General features: G+C 44.8%; 1 protein-coding gene across 1 annotated transcript in view; it reads left to right on the forward strand.

The window, feature by feature from the left end:
• The first annotated feature begins 1,316 nt into the window (after positions 1 to 1,316).
• SMARCD1 (SWI/SNF related BAF chromatin remodeling complex subunit D1) overlaps positions 1,317 to 27,065 on the forward strand; it is a 36,774-nt gene continuing 11,025 nt past the window's right edge. Inside the window, exons 1-10 of the mRNA XM_089687320.1 lie at positions 1,317 to 1,571; positions 13,214 to 13,404; positions 15,918 to 15,960; positions 16,045 to 16,167; positions 16,260 to 16,382; positions 21,150 to 21,266; positions 23,332 to 23,433; positions 23,707 to 23,868; positions 23,955 to 24,052; positions 24,132 to 24,267. Of these exons, the coding sequence (XP_089543446.1) occupies positions 1,416 to 1,571; positions 13,214 to 13,404; positions 15,918 to 15,960; positions 16,045 to 16,167; positions 16,260 to 16,382; positions 21,150 to 21,266; positions 23,332 to 23,433; positions 23,707 to 23,868; positions 23,955 to 24,052; positions 24,132 to 24,267 (1,251 nt within the window). The 5' untranslated portion in view covers positions 1,317 to 1,415. The remainder of the gene's footprint in view (positions 1,572 to 13,213; positions 13,405 to 15,917; positions 15,961 to 16,044; positions 16,168 to 16,259; positions 16,383 to 21,149; positions 21,267 to 23,331; positions 23,434 to 23,706; positions 23,869 to 23,954; positions 24,053 to 24,131; positions 24,268 to 27,065) is intronic.

Raw genomic sequence — 27,065 nt, forward strand, 5'->3', positions numbered from 1 at the left:
ACGCCTCATGTCCAGTCAGGAGGAATTGAAGCCTCCCATTCAAGTCTATGGTGCCACTCCTCAAACGCCTGGCATGCGTTTGTGACGCGGATGCAAGGTGGTGATACCATTTAACTTCATTATAGGTGTTTGCGGTGCAGTTTTAACGCTTGGCAAACGCCTATCAACCTCCTCAAAACTGCACATAGGGCGTTCGGGGAGCGTTTGAGGCGTGTTAAAAACGCTTCCCAAACACTTGTCTAATGCCTGTCAAAAGCTATAGACTCGTTTGGCAAGAGTTAGAAATAAAGTCAAGTGTGAACGAGCCCTAAAGGCGTCAGAGCACTAATATGCGCTGCTTGTTCAAAACAAAGGAAATGGGTGGGAAAATGTGAGGTTTGGGAGCTCACAGAGGGAGTTACAAGGAGGAAGAAAATTGCTATAAGAAATGACTTCATGAATAGATTGCAGACCATGAAGCAGTGACAGTGTACGGCTTATTCTTAGACAATAGGGAGATTGTTTCATGTCACTGTACCACTGCGGTCACGCGTTTCCTGAGGGCTATCTCAGGGAGACATTAGGACGCCGAGCACACTGAGCGTTATTTACCAACACTGGAGCGTGCAAAATCCAGCTTACGTCTGCATAGAAACCTGTCAGCTTCTAGGTTTTATTGCCAAAACCTAACTGAACACGCTGAGGATAGAAGCTGATTGGTTTCTATACAGAAGTGAGTCGGATTTTGCGCTCTCCAGCTTTAGTAAATAAAGCCCAGTGTGTTATATCCCGTATAGTCCTACACACTGAGGTCACATGAATTTGGCGGGAAATGCCTCCTTTGAGCTGTGTGGATGAAGGGAGGAAGAATGAGTCATGCAGTAGTGACCTCCAGCCAGAAGAGAGCGCCGCTCTGAATCTCCATGTTTTCCTCATAGGACACCAATTTTCTCCCTGATTATAATCAAACTTCGTTACACAAATGGAGAAGCGCTCCGCTTTTACCGACCGGAAGTGACGGCTCGGTGGGCACCAGCGGCAGCCATTTACCGTGAGGGCTGACCGTATGTATAACTATAGTGGAGCAGAAGTGGTGTCAAACCTTCCGACCCCACAAAATCCACTATAAACCTAAGTGGCTTATGATTTTAAGCGGGGAATTTATAACACGCTCTGGGGCGGCCATGGATATGCCCTGGTTGACATCTACCAATCATGCTAGCCCTTTGCCCCTAACCAAAATGGCTGCTTAGGTGACTAAACGTTTCGAAGCGGCTCCCAGCGGTCTGAGCTTGCCCAAATCTAAGATGGCGGTCAGGCACTTCCGCTCTTTCATTCATGCCGCCGGTGTAGCAAGCAGCGCTGTTCTGTGAGTGTGCCGGAGCCCCCCTGGTGTGACACACGACTTCCGCTTCCGGCCCCATTGTTGCGGAGCGATGGCGGCGCGGGCTGGCTTCCAATCGGTGACCCCCGGGGGATCCGGGCCGGCGGCCGCTGCGATGGGCCCCGGGACGCCCGGACCTGCTGTGAGGATGGGGCCCGCCCCGGGACAAGGCATGTACCGGTCACCGATGCCGGGAGCCGCTTATCCGGTAAGAGAGGAGAGATCTGGCCTGTAACAGAGACTTATCTAACCCCCCCCCATACCAGGCACTGCACCCCTAGTCAGCAGGCACTGCACCCGTCTGCCTCGTCACCAGGCACTGCACACCCCCGGGCATTGAACTCGCCACCGGGGCTGCACCCCTCCCCCTCATTACCAGGCACTGCACCCCGCCCCCTCATTACCGGGTTCTGCACCCCCCCCCCCTCATCACCGGGGCTGCACCCCCCCCCCCCTCATTACCAGGCACTGCACCCCTCCCCCTCATTACCAGGCACTGCACCCCCCCCCCCCCTCATTACCGGGTTCTGCACCCCCCCCCCCCTCATCACCGGGTTCTGCACCCCTGGCCACTGCACCCCTCCCCCTCATCACCAGGCACTGCATCCCCTCCCCCTCATCACCAGGCACTGCATCCCCTCTGTTGCAGTCCCCATTATTGAGCATTCTTCCCCTCCCCCATATCTATGTACCATACCCAATTACTGGGTACTTATCTACCCCTCCCCATGAGGCCCTGCACCCCTCCCCCATATCTGTGTAGTAAACCCCTTCCCATCACTTCTCTGACCACCAGTGCTGGGAGCTCCCAATCACCCTGGACATGGAGCTGATCCTAGAATGGCCAATACTCCTCCCCCCCCACTCATGGAGGAGCCTTGGAGATGAGGTCTGGCTGTCGGGGGACCCCTGGGTTGTGCTGATCAGTATACACATGAAGGTCTGATCACACCATACATGGGGGTTACCGATCACCTCATAGTAATAATACGGCCTGGGGTACACTAGGGCTTGGGCTAGTATGTTCTGGAAACCTGGCGTTACACTTTACCACCACTTATGCTAAATACATTGCCATTATTAATCATCAATCATCCAATATTAATGGGCAGAAAACAAATGTAGCAACTCGCAGTGGTCAGGGAAAGCCACTTCCATCCGGGGACCATGGAGAACCTTCTTACCTTGTCTGCTCTGTATAAAAGTGCCCTCTGACACTGGCCAACAAAGGACAAGTATCGCTTCACATTGGTGGCCAGTAGGAGATGTGCCCTCCCTGCTTACATTGGTGACCAGAAGGAGATGATCCCCTCCCCCTTTACATTGGTGACCAGAAGGAGATGATCCCCTCCCCCTTTACATTGGTGGCCAGTAGGAGATGACCCCTCCCCCTTTACATTGGTGGCCAGTAGGAGATGACCCCCTCCCCCTTTACATTGGTGACCAGAAGGAGATGATCCCCTCCCCCTTTACATTGGAGGCCAGTAGGAGATGACCCCCTCCCCCTTTACATTGGTGGCCAGTAGGAGATGACCCCCTCCCCCTTTACATTGGTGGCCAGTAGGAGATGACCCCCTCCCCCTTTACATTGGTGGCCAGTAGGAGATGACCCCCTCCCCCTTTACATTGGTGGCCAGTAGGAGATGACCCCCTCCCCCTTTACATTGGTGGCCAGTAGGAGATGACCCCCTCCCCCTTTACATTGGTGGCCAGTAGGAGATGACCCCCTCCCCCTTTACATTGGTGGCCAGTAGGAGATGACCCCCTCCCCCTTTACATTGGTGGCCAGTAGGAGATGACCCCCTCCCCCTTTACATTGGTGACCAGAAGGAGATGACCCCCTCCCCCTTTACATTGGTGACCAGAAGGAGATGACCCCTCCCCCTTTACATTGGTGGCCAGTAGGAGATGACCCCTCCCCCTTTACATTGGAGGCCAGTAGGAGATGACCCCCTCCCCCTTTACATTGGTGGCCAGTAGGAGATGACCCCCTCCCCCTTTACATTGGTGGCCAGTAGGAGATGACCCCCTCCCCCTTTACATTGGTGGCCAGTAGGAGATGACCCCCTCCCCCTTTACATTGGTGGCCAGTAGGAGATGACCCCCTCCCCCTTTACATTGGTGGCCAGTAGGAGATGACCCCCTCCCCCTTTACATTGGTGGCCAGTAGGAGATGACCCCCTCCCCCTTTACATTGGTGGCCAGTAGGAGATGACCCCCTCCCCCTTTACATTGGTGGCCAGTAGGAGATGACCCCCTCCCCCTTTACATTGGTGGCCAGTAGGAGATGACCCCCTCCCCCTTCACATTGGTGGCCAGTAGGAGATGACCCCCTCCCCCTTTACATTGGTGGTCAGTAGGAGATGACCCCCTCCCCTTTACATTGGTGGTCAGTAGGAGATGACCCCCTCCCCCTTTACATTGGTGGTCAGTAGGAGATGCGCCCATCCTCCTCCTTTACATTGGTGGTCAGTAGGAGATGCGCCCATCCTCCTCCTTTACATTGGTGGTCAGTAGGAGATGCGCCCATCCTCCTCCTTTACATTGGTGGTCAGTAGGAGATGCTCCCATCCTCCTCCTTTACATTGGTGGTCAGTAGGAGATGCGCCCATCCTCCTCCTTTACATTGGTGGTCAGTAGGAGATGCGCCCATCCTCCTCCTTTACATTGGTGGTCAGTAGGAGATGCGCCCATCCTCCTCCTTTACATTGGTGGTCAGTAGGAGATGCGCCCATCCTCCTCCTTTACATTGGTGGTCAGTAGGAGATGCGCCCATCCTCCTCCTTTACATTGGTGGTCAGTAGGAGATGCGCCCTCCCCCTTTACATTGGTGGTCAGTAGGAGATGCGCCCTCCCCCTTTACATTGGTGGTCAGTAGGAGATGCGCCCTCCCCCTTTACATTGGTGGTCAGTAGGAGATGCGCCCTCCCCCTTTACATTGGTGGTCAGTAGGAGATGCGCCCTCCCCCTTTACATTGGTGGTCAGTAGGAGATGCGCCCTTCCCCTTTACATTGGTGGCCAGTAGATGTGCATACCCTTTCACAGTGGGAGTCAGTAGGAGATGTACCCCCCTTCACAGTGGGAGTCAGTAGGAGATGTACCCCCCTTCACAGTGGGAGTCAGTAGGAGATGTACCCCCCTTCACAGTGGGAGTCAGTAGGAGATGTACCCCCCTTCACAGTGGGAGTCAGTATGAGATGTACCCCCCTTCACAGTGGGAGTCAGTAAGATAATCCTACTGTGTCTCCTGCACTAACCCCCCCCCCCCCCCCCCCCCCCCCCCACAGACACACACGGTCAGTAAAGCCTGGTACACAGCGATCATGTGCTATCATCTGATAATCTAATCAGTAGAACAAATGATTTTCGTTTTATTCAGTGCAGCATTCATCTGAAAAAGTGATCAAAGAGTGATCAAGAACATGTATGCTCAGAAATAAAGGAATACATTACAATACAATCCATCACATCACCTCTGAAGTTGTATTCTGCTTAGAACTTTCATAACTTTAGTAACCTCTTCTGGGAGAGAGCATGGACGCCGCTCCCCTCTTCCTTGTCGGCGGGGTGATTGTATCCTGTCCAGGTTTCAGTGGCGCCATATGCTTGCTACATGTTTAGTAACCTCTTCATTTTCAATATAAGACTAGCATGTAAAATAAAAAAGGATGAGCATTTATCCGATATTCTCATTGTGTGTATCAGGCTTCAGAGATGTGTATTACCTTAGCAGGAAATGTATCCCGCCCCCGTTCTTAGGGTGGAACATGTAATATGTTCCCACTCCTGCAGCCGCTGCTGCCCGCTTCTCTGCCTTTAGTGACAGCAAGCAGGGGATCTTCTCCCCCCCCGCCATCCGTCAGTATGGCTAAATGGTATGGCAGTACTAGGGTTGTTGGTTCAAATCCCAGCCACGGCACCACCTACCTGGAGTTTGCATGTTATCCCTGTGCGGGTTTCCTCCCGCAATCCAAGGACGTGCTGGTAGGTAAATTGGGTACTGACTTAATTGGCCCTAGTATGTGTATGTATGAATGTGAGTTAGGGACCTTAGATTGTACACCCCTTGAGGGTTAGGGACTGATGTGAATGTACAATATATATGTAAAGCGCTGCATAAATTGACTTCGCTATATAACTACCTGAAATAAATAAACTGCAGCTGTGCAAGGCTCCACCCACCCCGATGCATCATTCATTCACAGAGTTTTGTGAATGGGAAACTACAAGTCCCAATTGCCTTTGCAGCTTTCCTCTTGCAGTTCTCAATGAACTACCAGGGTGCTGTAGGTAATTGCAGAGTATTTTCTGGTGAACTGCAAAGATTTGCATGCGATTCCTGTCCAAATCTCTTTTGGTTTCCCCTACTGCTCCTGTGTGAGCCCAGGCTTGTCATAGCCCGAGTTCACACAAGAGCGGTGCGAGAAACCTCCCTACACGCATCCCCATGCTTGCTGTCAGTTATAGGAGAGCAGAGAATGCGTCCCTACTTTATTCCTATGGGCCCTAAAAGGCAAACATTACTTTTCTGCAAAATAAGTACATTTGTTTCTTGCACAGGAGTCTGCAGAGCATTGCACCTGCTATCAGTGGATAATGAGTATTGGGGTGCAATGTCCCCTTTTCTTTTAATCAGACTGATATGTTAAGTTAGTGTAACATGTTTACATAATAGCCAGAAACCTATACCCCTCTTTTTAGAAACTTCAAAGAAGGTTCATCATTTACAGCATATTTAAAGTTGTTGTAAAGGTTCAAGGTTTTTTACCTTCATGCAGTCTATGCATGAAGGTAAAAAACTTCTGTGCAGCAGCCCCCGCAATATTCACCTAAGCCCCCTCTCGATCCAGCGATGTGCACTGCAATGTCTGCTATCCCAGCCTGTCAATCACAGCCAGTGAGCCACTCTGAAGAGAGGGGGAAGGGCCGAGCCGCGGCTCCTTGTGTAAATAGACACACAGAGTAGCGGCTGGGGAGTGTGCATGCTCGGGTGCCCTCGTAGCAAGCTGCTTGCCATGGGGGCACCCAACAGGAGGGAGGGGCCAGGAGCGCCGGTGGGGGATCTGAGAAGAGGAGGATCTTGGCTGCTAAGTGCAAAACCACTGCACGCAGCAGGTAAGTATAGACATGTTTGTTATTAAATAAATAAGCCTTTAGAATCACTTCTGGTTCTCTCCAGAAGTGGCCATATAGGGAAATAGACCTCTCCCTGGCCATATAGGGAAATGACAGGCGGGCGGCAGCTCTCTCGTTCCGGGAGGACGTCGTATTATTATTATTATTATTATTATACAGTATTTATAAAGCGCCAATAGTTCGCTCAGCGCTGTACATTACAAAGGGGGACAGAACATGACATCCACTCACTCTAGCAGCGCATGCACGCCCCCGGGAGTGCGCTGTGTCCCTGGGACACAGTGGATCACTGATCACAGTAAAGAGCAGATGACACAGGCTCTATCATGTGATCAGCTGTGTCCAATCACAGCTGATCGCATGTAAATAGGAAATGCCAGTCATGGGCAGTCCTCTCCTCACACTGACAGCACGTGAGGAGAGCCTGTAAGCGGCATTTCTCAGAGGGGACATCTGGGCCCTGATGATCAGTGTAGCCCCATTAATGCTGCCTTTCAGTGCCCATCAATGCCACATATCAGTGCTGCCAATCAGTGCTCATCACTGCAGCCTCATTAGCGCACATCAGTGAAGGAGAAAAATTACTTGTTTACAAAATTTTATAACAGAAACTAAAAACCAAAAGTGCCCAATATCAAAACCAAAGTGCCAAATTTTTCAGCTAGGCTTTGGGAAGTATATAAATCCAATCACTGTCCAAAACATGCCCCCTCAACATCTCCAAGATACGCCCCTTCCTAACCAATGACACCACAAAGCTTCTCACTCCCTGGTCATCTCCTGTCTAAACTACTGCAACTCCCTCCTCTCTGATCTACCTTTACACAGGCTATCCCACCTCCAGTCCATCATGATTGCTGCTTCCAGACTCCTTCACCTTACCAACCGTACAGTATCTGCCACTCCTGTTTGCCAGTCCCTCCACTGGCTTCCCTCACCCAACGAATAAAATTCAGGATACTTACAACAACCTCTAAAGCCATCCACTATTTAGCCCCTAGTTACATCACTAACCTAGTCTCAAAATACCAACCAAATTGTTCACTTCATTCCTCCTGCTTTCTAGTTCCCTTGTCACCGCCTCCCATGTTTCGCCTTCTCCAGAGCCGCTCCCATCCTCTGGAACTCCCTTCCCCAATGTTTCCGACTAATCTCCATCTCTGTCCACTTTTAGACGATCCCTGAAAACTCATCTCTTCAGAGAGGCCTATCCTACCAGCACCTAACAACTGTACATGTATTTTGTCCATCAGCCCATCCCCCACGGTTATGACCTTTTGTATCTCTCGACCCTCCCTCTAATGAACAGGGCCCTCTGAATCCTCCTGTATTGATTCGTATTGTAATTGTACTGTCTACCCTTTTGCAGTAAAGCGCTGCGTAAGCTGTTGGTGCTATATAAACCCTGTATAATAATAATAAATGGCCTACACCTATCACAAGGACATTATTCAACTTTGGTCAAAGCTGCATAGTTTTTTTATCTACAGGCATCCCTTATCTGTATAGGTAGTTTTCTTGGTAAAGGTACACTAATCCTTTAGGATATGGCCATTCACAATATGCTGCTTTTTTTTTAAAGAGTAACTCCACTTTTGTGAGGGAAAGAAAAAAAACATTTCCCTCTGGGTGATCTATGTACACTGCAGGGTCCTATCTGTTTCTGCTGTGAACGCATAGCTCTTTGTTAATGTCTTGTGCAGGACAGTTTCTACATGCAAGTGACTTTTATTTTTTCAACTGATGTACTTGCAGTGTTCTAATGAGGAAAGTGACAGGGTCTGCATCCCTTTGGCAGTGATTAACCCTTTAGGAGCATCTGAAATTTTTGTTGCATAGGATGCCCCAAATCTGGCTTGTATCTTAGTGCAGACTTCTGGGAAAATTCACGAGCCAATCACTCAAACAAGAAATCACATCTTTGAGTGCGTTCTGTACACCAACAGTGTACGGAACATCCAGGTTGCATTGCAATTACAGCACTGCAGTCAGAAAAGGAAATATTTTCAATAATGAATTACAATATGGTTTGTGTCACAGTTGTATATGCTATATTTTTTTTAATTCAAAATATTTCTTTCCTAGAAAAGGGGAGTTACCGTTAAAGTTACTATGAGTAAGTTACCTATTGATACTGCTATTTTCCTCATTATGTACAGTAACTGCTTTCTATTTTGGACTGAACACTATTCAACCACTTTACAAATGGCTGATCTCCTGAGTGTTGTCAGACCCAAAAGCATAGGCGCTCCATTATCCTCAGTGCAAGAGATATTACAAATTTACAACAGTGTGCCTGTCTCCTGTGTTATGCACTAACCGGATAGGTCCGTCAAGGTTGTTTCCTTATCCCACATACCTTGATAAATTTGGAGAAAATCAAAAGTGCTTGTGGTATGTTACCCTTTCAAGAAGGCCCTTCTGCAACGTGGACCTCACCTGTGTCATCTTAATGAACCTGGTTCATCTGGAACGGCGAACAAGGGCCTCCTCCGTAAGGTGGTCCCAGTCCCTTGCCCTGTAAGTTGCGAAGTCTGTTTCCCCCTTCACTGCTTACCAGCTTAAAGCGGAGTTCCACTCACCCTGTCAAAAATAAAAGTCAGCAGCTACAAAAACTGTAGCTGCTGACTTTTAAAAAAAACAGCCACTTACCTGTCCTGTGGTGTGTCCCCCGCAGCCCATTTCACCGGCCGTCCTGTATTCCAGGAGGCTGGCATCTTCAGTGTGGGCACCTGGCTGTGATAGCTTGCGGCTTCACAGCCGGGTACCCACTGTGCATGTGCGAGTAGTGCTGCGCTTCATGAATGGTCCTGTAGTCTTCTGGGACCTGTCACGTGTCCCAAAAGACTACAGGGAGGGAGGGAGGACTCCTAGGCTATCGGACCGGGAGTGGGTACCTGTCAAATTTGGTCCCCCTCCCACCCCCCAAAGATGCCAATCCTTAATGGGGAGCAGTCCTTAAGTCCTTAAAGCGGAACTTCCCCTTTTGGGTGGAGCTCTGCTTTAAGAAAGGTGACAACGCCTCTTGATTGTACTGCAAATAAAATGGCTGCCAGTGAGTAGTTAAATCTCTCATTAAAAAATAGATTTAATCACCATTGTAGCCTTAGACTTAAGGGGGAGATTTAGCCAGTTATGCAAAAATTAAAGTTAATTTAATAAAAGGATACTCGCTTGTCCAAGGATCTAGCGCCTTCCTCACCTGGGCTATTTCTGCACCAGTCTTGGGGTCCTTGGCAGCAGCATGTTAAAAGTGGATATCTGACTGTGACTCCTTGTGGTTTCAAAGCCGGCTTCCCACTGCGCATGTGTGAGAAGGTTGTGGAGGGAAAGGTAGGTCAGCCTCCAACCCCCCTCCCCCATAGAAAAAAAATATTTTTTTTAGTTCAGTTTGGACAGCTTGTAACTACTGCGTAAATCCAGGGCCCCAGCTACTGCGTAAATCCAGGGCCCCAGCTACTGCGTAAATCCAGGGCCCCAGCTACTGCGTAAATCCAGGGCCCCAGCTACTGCGTAAATCCAGAGCCCCAGCTACTGCGTAAATCCAGAGCCCAACTGCACATCCAGTATATCTGTCTAGTCCTCCAGTGTGCAAATTTGAAGCATTCATTTCTTTGCATTGCAAGACAGCAGAGATTTGAGGATATCTGTGTACACTACTTTTTGAAATAAAAATCTATTAAGTCTTCTTTTTTTGTTCCTGCTTTTGAGTTTTGCAGCTTCTAATGCCTTAAACCCAGAAAGCTTATTGCATTCATTAGATATTATTATTATTATTATACAGGATTTATATTATCTGTCTGGCTCCAAGTAGCTCATGCTCCTTCCTGAGTCAGTGTGCTTTGCTGGAGCTCTTAACCTCCCTGGCGGTATTCCCGAGTGTATCTCGGGGTAAAGTTTCAGCACCAAAAGCGGTAACCCCGAGCTATACTCGGGAATACCCTGCAGTGCTGCTCCGGGATCTCTTCTGCACTTACCTTGTCCTTTGCTCCCGCGATGTCCCTCCTGCAGCGTCCCTGGCAATGTCCTCCGGCCGATGCCGGCATCTGTCTTCTGGGTTCCGTTCCCTGCGAGCGTCGGGACGTACCGGGACGGAATGGAGGGAAATTTAAAAATGTCAAAAAGTGACATTCACAAAATACACTAAACTCACATAGTAAAACATTACTGTATCAAACCATTTCACATACATTTTGTCCCGAGTGCTTTGTCCTGTGCCCTGCCTGCATTTTTACTGTTCTTTCTGCCTGGAAACTGAGAAATGTCCATGGCGTCCAAAAAGCGTTCCTTTATGTCAAAAGCGGTTTTAGACCAGCTAGAGAACAGCGATAGTAAATCAGAACCACTTGCAGAATTGAGTGATAATGATTCGTGGGGAAATTTGTCATCAGACACTGAAAACGATGTGGCGGCCAACCAAGCTGAATTTGTAGGAGTGAAGGACGCCCCCATAGTTTTTGCAGTGCTTAAACATGACATGATCTGAAGATACATTATTATTATTATACAGTATTTATAAAGCGCCAACGGTTTGCTCAGCGCTGTACATTACAATGGGGGACAGAACATGAGACAGAACAATACCAATACAATGTGATGCACGAGGGGTTCGAGGGCCCTGCTCTTCTTTGGAGCTTACAATCTAGGAGGGAGGGGATGGTGGCACAGTAGGAGATAGCTGTGGGGGATGGAGTGGTAGGAAGAGTGGAGGAGGTCGGCAATTAGCAGAGGGTGGGGTAGGCTTCCCTGAAGAGATGGGTTTTCAGGGTGCGCCTAAATGAGAGGAGAGTAGGTGATAGTCTGATGGATTGGGGTAGGGAGTTCCAGAGGATGGGTGACACCCTGGAGAAGTCCTGGAGGCGGGCATGGGAGGAGGAGACCAGGGAACTAGAGAGAAGGAGGTCTTGTGAGGAGCGGAGTGTGCGTGCTGGGCGGTACTTGGATATTAGGTCAGTGATGTAGTTCGGGGCAGTATGGTGGACAGTTTTGTACATCGGTGATAGGATTTTGAATTTGATCCGTTGCGCAATCGGAAGCCAGTGGAGGGATTGGCAGAGGGGGGTGGCGGAAACGGAGCGGTTGGTAATGTGAATGAGTCTGGCTGCCGTATTCAGGATCGACTGAAGCGGGGATAGCCAGCGGCGAGGCAGGCCAGTGAGGAGGGAGTTGCAGTAGTCCAGTCGTGATATGATGAGGGAGTGGATGAGCTGTTTCGTGGTTTCTGGGGTTAGGAACGTGTGGATTTTGGCGATGTTGCGGAGGTGGAGTCTGCATGAGTTTGTTAAAGATTGGACTTGGGGCTGGAAGGGTAGGTTGGAGTCCAGAATGACACCAAGTACTCTGGCCTGCAGGGCGGGTTTGATGGTGGCGTTGTTGTGATGGAGAAGTCAGTGGGGGGGGTGCGCGGGCTGGGGGGAAGACTAGGAGCTCGGTTTTGGAGAGGTTCAGCTTAAGGAAGTGGAGTGACATCCAGTCTGATATGTCGTTTAGTAGGTTTGTGATTCGGTTGAGAGATAGATTTGTGTGTTGTCGGCATGATTGGGACAGAAGCTTGTTTTGCCCCCGTTTTACACTAGAACCACATGTTATTCCCACAGGAATCTCTCTGTGCAATTTGAGGCTATTCATTTTGTATGGCTCAAGTCGTACCACATCTGCATGAAAAAGGTGCAGGCAACATTTTTTTTCTTTTTTGCCACACTCTAATCAGACCACATGGGTGTTCATACCCATGCGATCCGATTTAGGGAAATGCACTGCATTTTGCAACCTGCTACTGGGGTGTCATCACCGGCAGCAGATGGCATGAAAACAGCGATTGCTATGTGGTGCAGGAAACTGACAGGAATCACTGTTTCCCATACCACATCAGTTGCATATTTATACACCAAGAAGACACTCCAGGTAGGGACTTTATTTCAGAGCCAGGGTGGATAAAAATCGATGACTTTAGAATTTTTTAAAAAAAATTGATTTTTTTTTTTTTTTTAATTTAAATCAGATTTTTTTTATCAAATTTGTTTTAATAAAATGCTTTTGGAGTAAAAAATCTATCTAAAGATAGTTTTCTATTTAAGAATACATTAATAATTTAGTTTATTCAGCATGAAATGGAGCTTAGTTATGTAGTATGAGGCTGTATATTCTGCAATATTTACATTTTTGGTAAACTCTGCAAGCTGAGCTAACATGCACTGCATTGATGCATTCACACAGGGGCAGAGTACATAATTGAGGTGGGGGGGGGGGGGGGTGAAGGGGGGCAAAAGACACTACTGTGGGGGTGGGGTGATTGCAGAGGAAATTTCTGGGGGGGGGGGGGGGCGTTGATGGCAGCAATCCTTACTGTGGGTGGGGCAAAGAACACCACTGTGGAGAGTAATTTCTTGAAGGGGTGCAGAGGGAAGTACTGTGGGGGGGATGTGAAGGGGACAGAGGATACTTCTGTAACACAGTGTTCTTCATGCCATCGTTTTATTGGGGTTTGATTGGTTATTTTTCTTTAAAAAAAAAAGGGCACCGCACCACGATGGTCTCTGATCTGTTCCATGTTGTCCAGGTAGATCTCTGCCTCTCAGAGTGTGCATACCCCTGTGCTAGGCAGTAGATTTATAGACTTCTGAATTTAGTAGTTCTCCATTTATGTTGGGAGCTGTGGTTGTTGATTATTATAATTTAGAGCTCACATTATATTATATGTTTGTTCGATACAGCGACCTGGGATGCTTCCAGGCAGTCGGATGACCCCTCAGGGACCAGCCATGGGACCTCCAGGTTATGGTGGAAGCCCAGCTGCTCGACCAGGGATGGCTCAGTCAGGCATGGACCAGTCCCGGAAACGCCCTGCACCCCAACAAATACAGCAAGTTCAGCAACAACAGGCAGCTCAAAATAGGAACCACAGGTAACTAGTGAACATACATTTGTTTTTAGTGCCCTAAGAATGTGTCAGTGTCATATCAAATACACCAATCAGCCATAACTTCATGACCGCTGACAGCTTAAGTGCATAACATTATTTTATTACAATGGCATCTGAAATTCTGTGGGATAAAATAGGCAGCAAGTAAACATATTGTTACTGAAGTTGATGTGTTAAAAGCAGAAAAAATGGTCATCAACTTGTGTATGGGATTACATAGTTGCAGACTGGTTAGGGTGCCCTTGCTGAACAGTGTCCACGGCCAAAAGCACCTACAGTGGCCACATGAGCATCTGAGCTGCACCACAGATCAATGTGAGAAAGTGGCCTGGTCTGATAAATCCCATTTTCTTTTACATCATATGGATGGCTGGGTGTGTGTTCATCACTTACCTGAGGAAGAGATTGCACCAGGAATGCAGTATAGGAAGAAGGCAAGCCATTGGAGGCAGGGTGATGCTTTGGGCAACGCTTTGCTGGGAAACCTTGTGTTCCATCATTCATGTGGATGTTATTTTGACACGTAGCACCTACCTAAGCATTGTTGTTGACCTAGAACACGGCTTCGTGGAGACTGTCTTCCCTGATGGCAATGGCCTCTTTTAGCAGAATAATATGCCACACTGCAAAAACGGTTTAAGAATGGTTTGAGAAACACGACGATGAGTTTGAGGTGTTGACTTGGCCTCTAAATTTTCCAGATCTCAAACCGATCCATAGAGTCCCCCACCTGACCATTTACAGGGCTTAAAGGATCTGCTACTGACAGCTTGGTGCCGGATACCACAATGTACATGTAGAGGTCTAGTGGTGTCAATAGGTCAGGGCAGTTTTGGCGGCAATAGGGTGACTTATGCGGAATTATATGGGTGGTCGTAAAGGTATGGCTGCTCAGTGTATATAATGCTTGTGACTTGGCGTATTTGTGTAAGGCATTACATGAAAACTTCACAATTTCCCATTTACTTATGATTATCAATATGCCTTGTCCAATAGCAAATGCAATATCTCTAAAAGGGCCATTTACCACCAAGTGGCAAAACCGCATTCATTAACCGCTTCCTAACCGCCTTATAGCAGATATACTGCTACAGGGCGGCACGGGTGTGCAAAATCACGTGTATATATACGTGACTTTTAATTTCCAGGTAGGAGGCATGCGCCCTACCCACGCCGCCATTCGCGGCCGCAGCTGTCAATCACTGGGTCCCAGCCGGTGATTAATCGCCGGCGCCCTGTGATTGCCGAGCATCTCCGGGGAGGAGAACTGTATGTAAACAATAGTCACACTGTAGTGTGTAATCACATTGCAACAGTAAACTGTAATCAATGCTTTGCACGGCTGTGCTGTGCACATCCATCCAAAGCAGTGTGATTACAGTGAAGGACACAGACACAAGTAAAACAGCACACAGTTAACCCTTTGATTGCCCCTCATGTTAACTCCTTCCTGCCCAGTGCAGGAGTTTTTTTTTTTTTTTTTCACTGTATTGGTGTCAGTGGGGATGTCAATGACACCAAGCCAGTTCCCCCCAGTGTCAGAATGCCCACCGCAGTCCCGCTATAAGTCACTGATCGCCGCCAGTACTAGTAAAAATAAAAAATGTTAAAACAAATTCCAGTATATATACCGCCATTTGTAAATGCTATAATTTTCACGTAAAACAATTCATTTACACGTATTGGGATTTTTTTTTTTTTTAGCAAAGACATGCAGCAGAATATATTTTGGCCTAAATTTATGACAAAATTAGATTTTTTTAAACATTTTTTTTACTGGACCTGTTTAATAGCAAAAAGTAAAAAATATCATTTTTTTTTTTTCTCAAAATTGTCGGTCTTTTTTTTTTTTTTTTTTTTTTGTTATATATAACGCAAAAAATAAAACCTGCACAGGCGATCAAATACCACCAAAAGAAAGCTCAATTTGTGGGGAAAAAAAGGACATAAATTTCATTTGGGTGCAGCGTTGCATGACCGCGCAATTGTCAGTTAACGTAACGCAGCGCCGTAACACACAAAATGGCCTGGTCAGGAAGGGGGGTAAATTCTCAGGATGGCAAGTGGTTCATTGAACCCCAAAGCTTTTTTTTTCCTCATTCATCTTTATCTTGGACATCCACACTTGTTGTTAAGGACATTGAATCCTGCAGTGTGTAAAGGACAACTGACAGAGAACATTATCAGCATTGCAGCATATCTGCCAATGGGTCTAACTTGTGTTTTTCTTTTATAAGGGTTATGCCTGTTGGTATTTCATCAGCTTCCTTTGTGCCCATTAATTTAAATGTTATAAGCTAAGGTTGACTGTTGTCTGTCACAGAGTTTGTTAAACATTTGTGTGCCCAAGTGGAACAAAAACCAATTCTCTGTTTAGGCCTCAGAGGTAGTGCTGAGTTATTGTGCCATCACTTATGAATATCTGAATGTTTGTACACTGTGCTGGAGGGAAGGCCGTGATCTTGGCTGATCTCATTTCTTTTTCAATTTTAAAGTGCTAAAAAGAAGAAGATGGCTGATAAGATTCTACCTCAGAGGGTGAGTGTTGACGAAATGATGGACTACCAATAAAACGTGTTTTAGAAGTTGCACACATTGTAATTACTTTGACTTTCTGCACAGATTCGGGAGCTGGTACCTGAATCTCAGGCTTACATGGATTTATTGGCTTTTGAGAGGAAATTGGACCAGACAATTATGAGAAAACGGCTTGATATTCAAGAGGCCTTGAAAAGACCGATCAAAGTAAGCTGAAGTTCTAGACTTTACTCTTTACACAGGTTTATTCCAAACAGCACTTTATTTTGTCTTATTTTTTTTTTTCTTCTTCTCTCTAGCAAAAAAGGAAACTCCGCATCTTCATTTCTAACACATTTAACCCAGCAAAGTCAGATATTGAGGATGGTGAAGGTACAGTGGCTTCTTGGGAGCTACGTGTGGAAGGCCGCCTTCTTGAGGATGTGAGTAACAAAACCTGTTTGTTCTATATGCTGTGTGTTTTATCCTTTTTTAAATGATATTTTCCTATATCAAATATAAAAATAACGACCTAAACCTATTGTGCTGTAATTTTTCCCCTGCCTTTTCTGCTCAGATTATTTCCAGGCACTGCTTATTTTTTTGGCACATTTCTGAATTAGATTACCACAGGGATGCCTCCTTCCTTTATAGTTCCCTGCAGTTAAAGTAAACCTTTCCTAAGACAATATGAAAGCTACATCCCCTGACCTTCTTCTGAAAAGAAGTCATCTTGCTCTTAAAGTAGAGCTACAGTCAGGTCCATAAATATTGGGACATCGACACAATTCTAACATTTTTGGCTCTATACACCACCACAATGGATTTGAAATGAAACAAACAAGATGTGCTTTAACTGCAGACTGTCAGCTTTAATTCAAGGGTATTTACATCCAAATCAGGTGAACGGTGTAGGAATTACAACAGTTTGCATATGTGCCTCCCACTTGTTAAGGGACCAAAAGTAATGGGACAGAATAATAATCATAAATCAAACTTTCACTTTTTAATACTTGGTTGCAAATCCTTTGCAGTCATTTACAGCCTGAAGTCTGGAACGCATAGACATCACCAGATGCTGGGTTTCATCCCTGGTGATGCTCTGCCAGGCCTCTACTGCAACTGTCTTCAGTTCCTGCTTGTTCTTGGGGCATTTTTCCTCAGTTTTGTCTTCAGCAAGTGAAATGCATGCTCAATCGGATTCAGGTCAGGTGATTGACTTGGCCATTGCATAACATTCCACTTCTTTCCCTTAAAAACCCTTTGGTTGCTTTTGCAGTATGCTTTGGGTCATTGTCCATCTGCACTGTGAAGCGGCGTCCAATGAGTTCTGAAGCATTTGGCTGAATATGAGCAGATAATATTGCCCGAAACACTTCAGAATTCATCCTGCTGCTTTTGTCAGCAGTCACATCATCAATAAATACAAGAGAACCAGTTCCATTGGCAGCCATACATGCCCACGCCATGACACTACCACCACCATGCTTCACTGATGAGGTGGTATGCTTAGGATCATGAGCAGTTCCTTTCCTTCTCCATACTCTTCTCTTCCCATCACTCTGGTACAAGTTGATCTTGGTCTCATCTGTCCATAGGATGTTGTTCCAGAACTGTGAAGGCTTTTTTACATGTCGTTTGGCAAACTCTAATCAGGCCTTCCTGTTTTTGAGGCTCACCAATGGTTTACATCTTGTGGTGAACCCTCTGTATTCACTCTGGTGAAGTCTTCTCTTGATTGTTGACTTTGACACACATACACCTACCTCCTGGAGAGTGTTCTTGATCTGGCCAACTGTTGTGAAGGGTGTTTTCTTCACCAGGGAAAGAATTCTTCGGTCATCCACCACAGTTGTCTTCCGTGGTCTTCCGGGTCTTTTGGTGTTGCTGAGCTCACCGGTGCGTTCCTTCTTTTTAAGAATGTTCCAAACAGTTGTTTTGGCCACGCCTAATGTTTTTGCTATCTCTCTGATGGGTTTGTTTTGTTTTTTCAGCCTAATGATGGTTTGCTTCACTGATAGTGACAGCTCTTTGGATCTCATCTTGAGAGTTGACAGCAACAGATTCCAAATGCAAATAGCACACTTGAAATGAACTCTGGACCTTTTATCTGCTCATTGTAATTGGGATAATGAGGGAATAACACGCACCTGGCCATGGAACAGCTGAGAAGCCAATCGTCCCATTACTTTTGGTCCCTTAACAAGTGGGAGGCACATATGCAAACTGTTGTAATTCCTACACCGTTCACCTGATTTGGATGTAAATACCCTCAAATTAAAGCTGACAGTCTGCAGTTAAAGCACATCTTGTTCGTTTCATTTCAAATCCCTTGTGGTGGTGTATAGAGCCAAAAATGTTAGAGTTGTGTCGATGTCCCAATATTTATGGACCTGACTGTAAATGCCAAACTTTACTTGTATAGAGTAAGGGAGGGGGCTATAACCACTGTCAGTTTTTTTTTTTTTTTTGCAACCTGTGTCCATTTACTTTCATGTCCCATAGCCCAAACAGAAGTGAAATACCTCTGAAGTGAGTGAATCCCTGGTTGTCACCAGAACCAGAAGATTTCCCCTCTATTACTGTCCTGCGGACAACCCAAAATTTACGATTTTTCTTTTACTTTCATTGATAATGTTAAACAGGAAAATTAGAGGAATCTGCCTAATGGGAACACAGACAGCCATTAAAACTGACAAGTGTTACAATCCCTCTCCACTCTGTTCAAAACAAAAAAAGTTTTACCTTTTAGTCATACTTTAAAGCGGAGCTCCACCCAAAAGTGGAAGTTCCGCTTTAAGGACTGCTCCCCCGCTCCCCATTAAGGATTGGCACCTTTGGGGGGCGGGTGGGGGAGCGGGTACTCGAATTTGACAGGTACCCACTTCCACTTCTGGTCTGATCGCCTAGGTAAGCGGAAGGTGTCCTCCTTCCCTGTAGTCTTTTGGGACACGTGACAGGTCCCAGAAGACTACAGGACCATGAAGCGCAGCAGTACTTGTGCATGCGCAGTGCCCACATTGAAGATGCTGGGCTCCTGGAATACAGGACGGCCGGTGAAACGGGCTGCGGAGGACACACCACAGGACCGAGGGACAGGTAAGTGGCTGGTTTTTAAAAGTCAGCAGCTACAGTTTTTGTAGCTGCTGACTTATTTTCTTGACAGGGTGAGTGGAACTCTGCTTTAAGTACTCACACTGGCTTCATTACATGGCATGATGATGTATATTGGAAAAGTAAAGTCATATTTGCCATACTTTCCCATTATTGGTGGCATAGAGAATGCAGCAGAATCAGAAAGGGGAGTTCACTAACTCGTAGTAGAGCACCCAGTCAGTCATCAAGTCTATATATAGAGAGAGAGAGAGAGAGAGAGAGAGGGGGGGGGGGTGAGCTGGAGTCCCTTCTAATGACAGGACAATGTCCAACAATGTAGGCATAACTCTCCTGAGAATCCCTTTGCCTGAGGATCATGCAAAGTGGACAATGCATGTACATTATTTAGGCCAGCTGCTTGAACAGAGACTGAAGAGGGCACAATGCACTGTGTGGTTTGAGTACAATAGAACACTGCATTCAGTGGAAAGGTACTGCAGGTGTTTTGGCCTTTTAGAGGTCCGCCTTCAAAGTGGAGATCTAGCACAGCCATGTTGTCATTGTGTCATGCCCTTTTGATCCCAAACTGAGTGACTGAATTCATCTGACGTGCCTAACCTCTCTCCTTACCAGCAGAGCAATTGTTAACTATAGAGAAGTTAAAGCTGCTGGTTTTGACTTTTTGACTTACAGTGGTTAGACAAAAAAATGGGAAAAATACATGATTTGCAGGTATGAAAATGGCGACATCTTTTGCGTTTGAAAGCAAAAGTGATGTAACATTCTTTTGCTTCTGCTGTGTGATGAGACTCCTGGCTAACCGGTGGGAAGCCTCACTTTTGCCGTTCACTGCATGTGCTGCTAGTAATACGGAGTCATGTCAGATCTTGCTGAGCTTCAAAGAAGGCAAATTGCTGTTGTGCCTCTGTGACTGAAATTGCCAATTTATTTGCTGTGTTGTGAGGTACAGTATCAAAGTTTATGACGGCATATACAGTTTCCAGGAAACCATCATCTGATAAGCATAAGCACGGTCGACATGGTCTACTGACTGAAAGAGACAAAAGGACATTGCGCAGGATTGTGACCCGGAATAAGAAAATAACTGCTGCAAAAGTGACTGCAGAGCTCAATCTCAGTCTTCACGCTGCTAAGGCCGACTGTAGATGTAGTTAATTCATTCACAGAACTGTGAATAAATAAATGATGGTGTTGTGTGGTCTGCCCTGCACGACTGCGTTCTTTTAAAAAATGTGACCGCATGTGTGGAGAGAGGATCCCCTGTTCGATGTCACAATGAGAAGAGCGGTCAGGGGAGAGGCTGCAGGTGTGGAAATATGTTATGTGTTCCACCCTACAACCAGGTGGAAAATGTAACAGTCCCAAAGGTGAACTTATCCTTTAAGTAGATAACGGAACAATCGATGATCCTTTATTCAAAACTAATCCTAACGAAACTTTTCAATTATGTAATTACATTTAATTCCTCTTTTCTAAACATCCAATGAAACTGCATTGTTATGATGTACAATAACCTAAAACTATGACAATCCCAGCTTTGCTGGTAAAGTGTTTGGAGGACCACTGTAGTTCCCAAGTTAGAAAAAGAACCTTGTCCTCAGTACACTTGTGTCTAGCTATTGCTCAAGAAAGGAAGAGAAGCCCTTTAAACAGGATAACATCTACTTACTATTGTTATTTTGTTTTTCAAATCAGTCCTGCTAACTGCCATAATGACACTGTCTGTATTTTCATCAAGCAACCAGCCGGAAGCCTATCCAGTTAATTGCTGTGCTAGTAGGGACACTTTTAGCTGCTTCTGTGTCCATAAGAGACCACAATAATTTGGTTTACCTGCTGTGCTACAAAGGACTCACAACACATGACAAGGAATCTGAACTGTGAAATACGTCCGCATTAGAACCAAGACCGTTAGGGTGTTTTTTTTTTTAATATTGTAAAGTGCTGAGCAAACTGTTGGTGCTATATAAATCCTGTATAATGATAATTAGAACCAAGACCGTTAGGGTGGTTTTTTTTAGACAAAACATTGACTCTGTATCAAAACGTATGTAATATCAGGTTTTTGAACTACGTATTATTTTATTTTGCAGACAACTTTATCCAAATATGATGTTTCCAAACAGAAGAGAAAATTCTCATCATTTTTTAAGTCTTTGGTCATTGAGTTAGACAAGGATCTGTACGGGCCAGATAATCATTTGGTGGAGGTATGTCCAATGTAAAGCACATCCTTTTGGAGCTCCACTTTGGAATCTTACTTTATTGTGGTGTTTATATCTTTCACCTGTACACATCACTCTCTGTTTAATGCCAATGCATTATGCAGAGGTCATTCCTCTGTTACCAGCTATTTAGAAACGGATATGTTACATAAGCGATCAGTTTGGCTTGTCTCCTGTTCTTTTCCGTTACAATTTCTTGTGTCCTTTCGGTTAGATTATTTCCTGCCTGTATGATTGTTAGCCACTAGAGGACAGTGTTCCTTTTGATGTCGGTATGTATTTATCCCAGCGTGGCGGCCTGTAAGCCAGGTAAAAATACAGACAATCACAACTGCAGAAAGACGCAAGCGTTCAGACAGGGCAGCACCTGTGTGCATCACATAAATCACTTGTAGAAATGGCATACTTGGAGATGAAATTGAAAGTGAAATATTTTGTGATGAGTCTAATGTTCAGATAATAGTGTTTGGTTCTCTGCACGTGTTCCTTTGGGTCATAAAACGTTTGTGTACAATGCTGGGATTCTGTTTTATATTATAGGCTGTATCAGTGGCCAGTCATTGTATCGGTATGAAGGCACTTTTAAATCTGTCTCTCAAGATATCACAGAGCCCATAAAATCACTAATGGCATCCAGAGTATTTTTGTAATGTCCAATCCCTGGTATTCCAAAAGGCATATACAATCATAATCGTAGCAGAGAAAAATCTGTCATTTCATATGCACTGTACTTAGACTTGACAAAGTATCAGATTGTGATTTGAAACATTTTCATTATACCTATGTAATGGAGTGATTTTTGTGATGTTAGAATGTCTGCATTTGTAGTGATTTTTCGAATAAAGGATATTTGTCACCATTGTTGAGAGAGCCAACTGATGTTTGTAGATTGCCTTTTTTTTTTCTATCTTTGTGCCAGTGCTTGGTGTATTTCAGCACGTGATTTGTGGTATGTTGACTATTTTATATCACAAAGTCCCTACATATAACCTGGAAAGTACACGGGGAAACGTTGGAACTTGTCCCCTTGGGTAGTCTATTTCATGTGCATATTTTTAAGGTTCTACCCAACTTAACCTCCATATTGGGTAAAATAAATTGTATACATTTCCTTTACAACAGCAATTTACTTTTATTACATGTGCTTTTTAAAGCAAATCTTTTCTAAATGCTCCCATATGTTTTGTAATACTTAGACTTGTTTTAGAATAAAACACAAGTCTGTCTAGGTTTACACATTCCATTGTTTTGGGGTTTTTTTTAAGCATGGCCCCTCTGTTTATTCTTGCTAGGTTTTTTAATATAAGCATGCAGAAATACTTTTCTTTGCCCTTGTAATGTCTTTAGAGGTTACAGATCTCTTCAGAGCGCTGGAGCTTGGAGGAGGAATCAAAGAGGGTGCCTTATGTCATTTCCTTCAAATGCAGGGTTATCTTATGGACTAGGGGCTGACTGACCATTTGGAAACTCGGGCACTGCCCGAGGGCCCGGGGTCAGTAGGGGGCCCCATGAGATTCCCCTGGTACCTTTTTCATAGGCTTTTTTGAGTTTGGGCAAGGACACAGGGGCCCCATGATCCCCTATTTCCCAGGGGCCCCTTAAGTTGTCAGTCCGCCCCTGTTATGGATTACAGCTCCCATCTGCCAAGCGCCTACAAACAATCAGTGGAGAGGCTCGTTGTAACTCTAGGCTTTGTCGTGCACTAACTGCCAGTGGGAGGAGGAGAGTTACCAGCAGTAACAGTGCCGATAACCCTTCTCTTTGTCATGTGTATCCATTCAGGGCTGTAGTCTTAGTGGCTGCACATGCTGACCGTGCTGTAGTCATTTCACTGCAGGGCTGTCAGTATTGTCACCCCGTTGGGGAAAAGGTAGGAGTCCTTGATAATGCTTTTATTGCTGTTTGTGCCTTCATGTCCAGTGCCAGTTAACCTAGCTTGTTTAGGTCTCAGAGCCAGGAGTGGGGAAAATCTGCTCAATGTGGATTACAGACAGGAATTGAAACCTGACTTGAAGATCAGATGTGACGTTCTCACTCATTTGTATTCCAGTGGCACAGAACACCAACCACTCAGGAGACAGATGGGTTTCAGGTCAAACGTCCAGGAGATGTCAATGTACGCTGCACAGTGCTGCTGATGCTTGATTATCAGGTATATATGTAATCAGAAACATGCTTGTAATTTCATTCACATTGTGCTGCTGATTTTAAGAGGACAGCTGGAGAAAGTGGCGCATTTGCCTATCAAAACAATCACATTTTATCTTGTGGGCTAATGGAATCAGAAATCTGCTTTTGCTTTGTTTTTCTTCCCTTGCAGTGTATTTTGTAACCTAGACATACAAGACAAATGACAAATGTTTAGACAAATGTTTTATCTGGAATCCTTTTACCATCAAATTTATAAAGCATTTCCTTTCCCCAGCCACCTCAGTTTAAGCTTGATCCCCGCTTGGCTCGTCTTCTCGGAATCCACACACAGACTCGTCCAGTCATCATTCAAGCCTTATGGCAGTACATTAAAACTCACAAACTTCAGGACCCTCATGAGCGGGAGTTCATAATCTGTGACAAGTACCTCCAACAGGTAAATATGATTCCTCCACACAGTCTCCTACTGACTGGTTACAGGTGTTTCTGATTTTCTCTCTATTCTACGGTTTGTCACCACAGATCTTTGAATCTCAGAGGATGAAGTTTTCCGAGCTTCCACAAAGACTACATGCCCTTCTCATGCCTCCAGAGCCCATCATAATCAATCATGTCATTAGGTAAGTATAATCTTAGTGATTATGTTATTTTGTCTTGGTCCACCAAGTTTTGTTATATTTATAGATTTTGTATTGACAGTGTGGATCCTAATGACCAGAAGAAGACGGCATGTTATGATATTGATGTTGAAGTGGATGACACCCTCAAGACTCAGATGAACTCTTTCCTGCTTTCCACTTCCAGTCAACAAGAAATTGCAGCTCTAGACAACAAGGTAAACGAAGTGGGTTTGTTTATCAAAAGCACCTGAGATTTATAAACTAGGTTAACACCTTCCCGCCCAGTCTATAGATTGACTGCCGGTAGGGACACTCCTCCTTCTGAGTGGGCATTATATAACATCCTGTCAGAAGGAGCCACTCACGGGGCACGCAGCTACGCAATCTGTCACCGACTGTGTCCACGGGACACAGCCAATTATCAATCACTATCCCGGCCGTTGCAGGATTGATCGATTTTCAGATTTTTATACCATGGTTTGTGGACTCTATAACTTTCCTACAGACAAATAATATACACTAATTTGGGGTATTTTCACCAAAGAAATTTAGCAGAATACATTTTGACCTAAATTTATGAAGAAATGTTATTTATTTGCAAAAGTTTATAACTGAAGCGAAAAAAACACAATGTTCTTTTTTTTTTTTTTTTTCAAAAAAGAAACTCAGTGGTGATTAAATACCACCAAAAGAAAGCTCAATTTGTGGAAAAAAAATGATACACATTTTTTATGGGTACAGTGTTGTATGACTGCATAATTGTCATTCAAAGTGCGACAACACTGAAAATTGACCTGAGCAGGAAGGGGGTAAAAGTATCCAGTATTGAAGTGGTTAAAGGATAAGTTCACCTTTAAAAAAAAAAAAAAAATAATAATGTTTGCATATCTTTTTGCAGGTAAAAAAAAAATGCATTTATTGTTTTCTTTTTAGTATCCTGTAAAGAATTGCACCTACAATCAGCAGATCGCAGGTGCAATGCATGGCTCTTACAGACTGTCAGTGTAATCTGTCTGCCTAAAGGCTCATACAGACAGGCAGTCACATAACAGGAACCATCAATGAACTACCTAGAATACTCAACAGCGCCGTGGTAGTTCATTGAGAACTACAACCTAGCAGCTGCAAAAGCTGACGGTAATTGTAATTTCCCTTTCACAGAATACTGTGAATGAGTGACATGGCTGGGTGAGCGGAGCCCCGTAGGGTCACATCTTTTTTGAATTGTGGCAGAAGATACTGTGAGATTATTCCCGGTCAGCTGTCACAGTGGATCGCAGGGGCAGCTGCAGCACTAACAAGTTACATGTTACACCCTGAATATGGGTGTAACATCTTAGAAAAGGTGAACTTATCGTTTAAATGTAACAAGCTTGCAGTCAAATAGACTCAACTGTGCCAAGTTCTGCTCAACCAGAGCCCAACCATGGTGAGGGGCAGGCAGGATTGTACTCGTCATATTAAAAAAATGGAATTGAAACCAGCTGCTGAAATAGGTTAAATGGTGCTCAGTATGAATTTGGGTCATCATATACTGTTTGGTCTCCAGGATTAACCTGTTCCTCCCGGCCAATAGCAGAATGACGGCCGAGCGTGACCTTCGCCGATCAGGGTGGACATCACATGATGTCCTTCCCGGATCACGCCTTATGTGGCGAGATTAGTCCCTGGCTGTGACTGGGGACAATCACAGCCCCATCTGTGTCATGTGATTATCTGTGGCTAATCACAACAAAAAACCTGAATTAATCCATTTTATTTAGTTAAATGATTGCTTATAGCAAAGAAATGCATTGCTATAAGCAATCCTAATGTGTAAGGAAAAAAAATATATATATATTGATCACTTCCCCAAAGTAGTACAACATTACTATGGTAACATACTACTCTTGTTGCAGTGTATTATGAAAAATCTTAAAAAGAAAAGGTAATAAATAATAAAATTTAAAAATGTATTTTTTTTCGTACTGTCACTAGTCGGTGTCCCTGATCACCGCCACACCAGTTATATGATGACACTACTGCACTGGTGACAGTATGTAAATTAAAAAAAAAAAATTACTTTTTTTTTTTTTTTAACTTCATTTTCCAAACAAATGACAAAAATACAACTTCAAAAAACTCTCCATGCCTCTTACTAAATACGTCGGACTGTCTACTTTGCAAAAAGGGGTAATTTGGGGGATATCTGTACAGTCCTGACATTTTTGGGCCTCAAGAAATTAGATTGGCTGTCAGTATTTCAGAATTGGTCAATTTTCAGATATATCCCATAGTTTGTGAACTCTATAACTTTCCTACAGACTAAATAATAAATACTGATTTGGGTTATTTTCACCAAAGAAATGTAGCAGAATACATCTTGGCCTAAATTTATGAAGAACAATTATTTTCCAAAATTTTATAACAAACAAAAAAAATCCCCAGTGGTGATTAAATGCCACCAAAAGCAAGCTCTAGTTGTGTGCACAAAATGATATAATTTTAGTTTGGGTACCGCATTGCATGACCGCGCAATTGTCATTCAAGGTGTGAGAGCGCTGAAAGCTGAAAATTGGCCTGGGCAGGAAAAGTGCCCGGTATTAAGGTGGTTAAGAACTCAAATGCAGGGCCTTGGGTAGCTCTTGCTTTTCTCTATTCTTAAATTTATTTAACTTTCTATTAAGATGTAAAAAAATCATATAAATGTAAATGGTTACAGCAGATGTAGATGTGCAATAAACGAACATTCCAGCAATCGAGTAGTAGTTATGGCTAGCATCGCTAGCCAATTAGCAAGGAATGCCAAAGGTAAAAATTTGGTACATTGACAGGAATACACTGAAGTATTACTAATTGAATAGCATTTTGGTTAAATATCTCTCAATAGTCGTAATGGTATTATCCTGAGGTTACATAGAGCAAGATAGGAAGCATATTCTCCAAAGCTGGAGCACAAGTGTAGGAAAATAACTGATATCCGCTGTAACAAAAATGGTATAATTACAACTTAAAGGAATAGTAGAATAAGAGA

This window comes from Staurois parvus, unplaced genomic scaffold (assembly GCF_062004578.1).
Source record: "Staurois parvus isolate SC_StPar_1 unplaced genomic scaffold, SC_StPar_1.0 ptg000422l, whole genome shotgun sequence".
NCBI lineage: Eukaryota > Metazoa > Chordata > Amphibia > Anura > Ranidae > Staurois > Staurois parvus.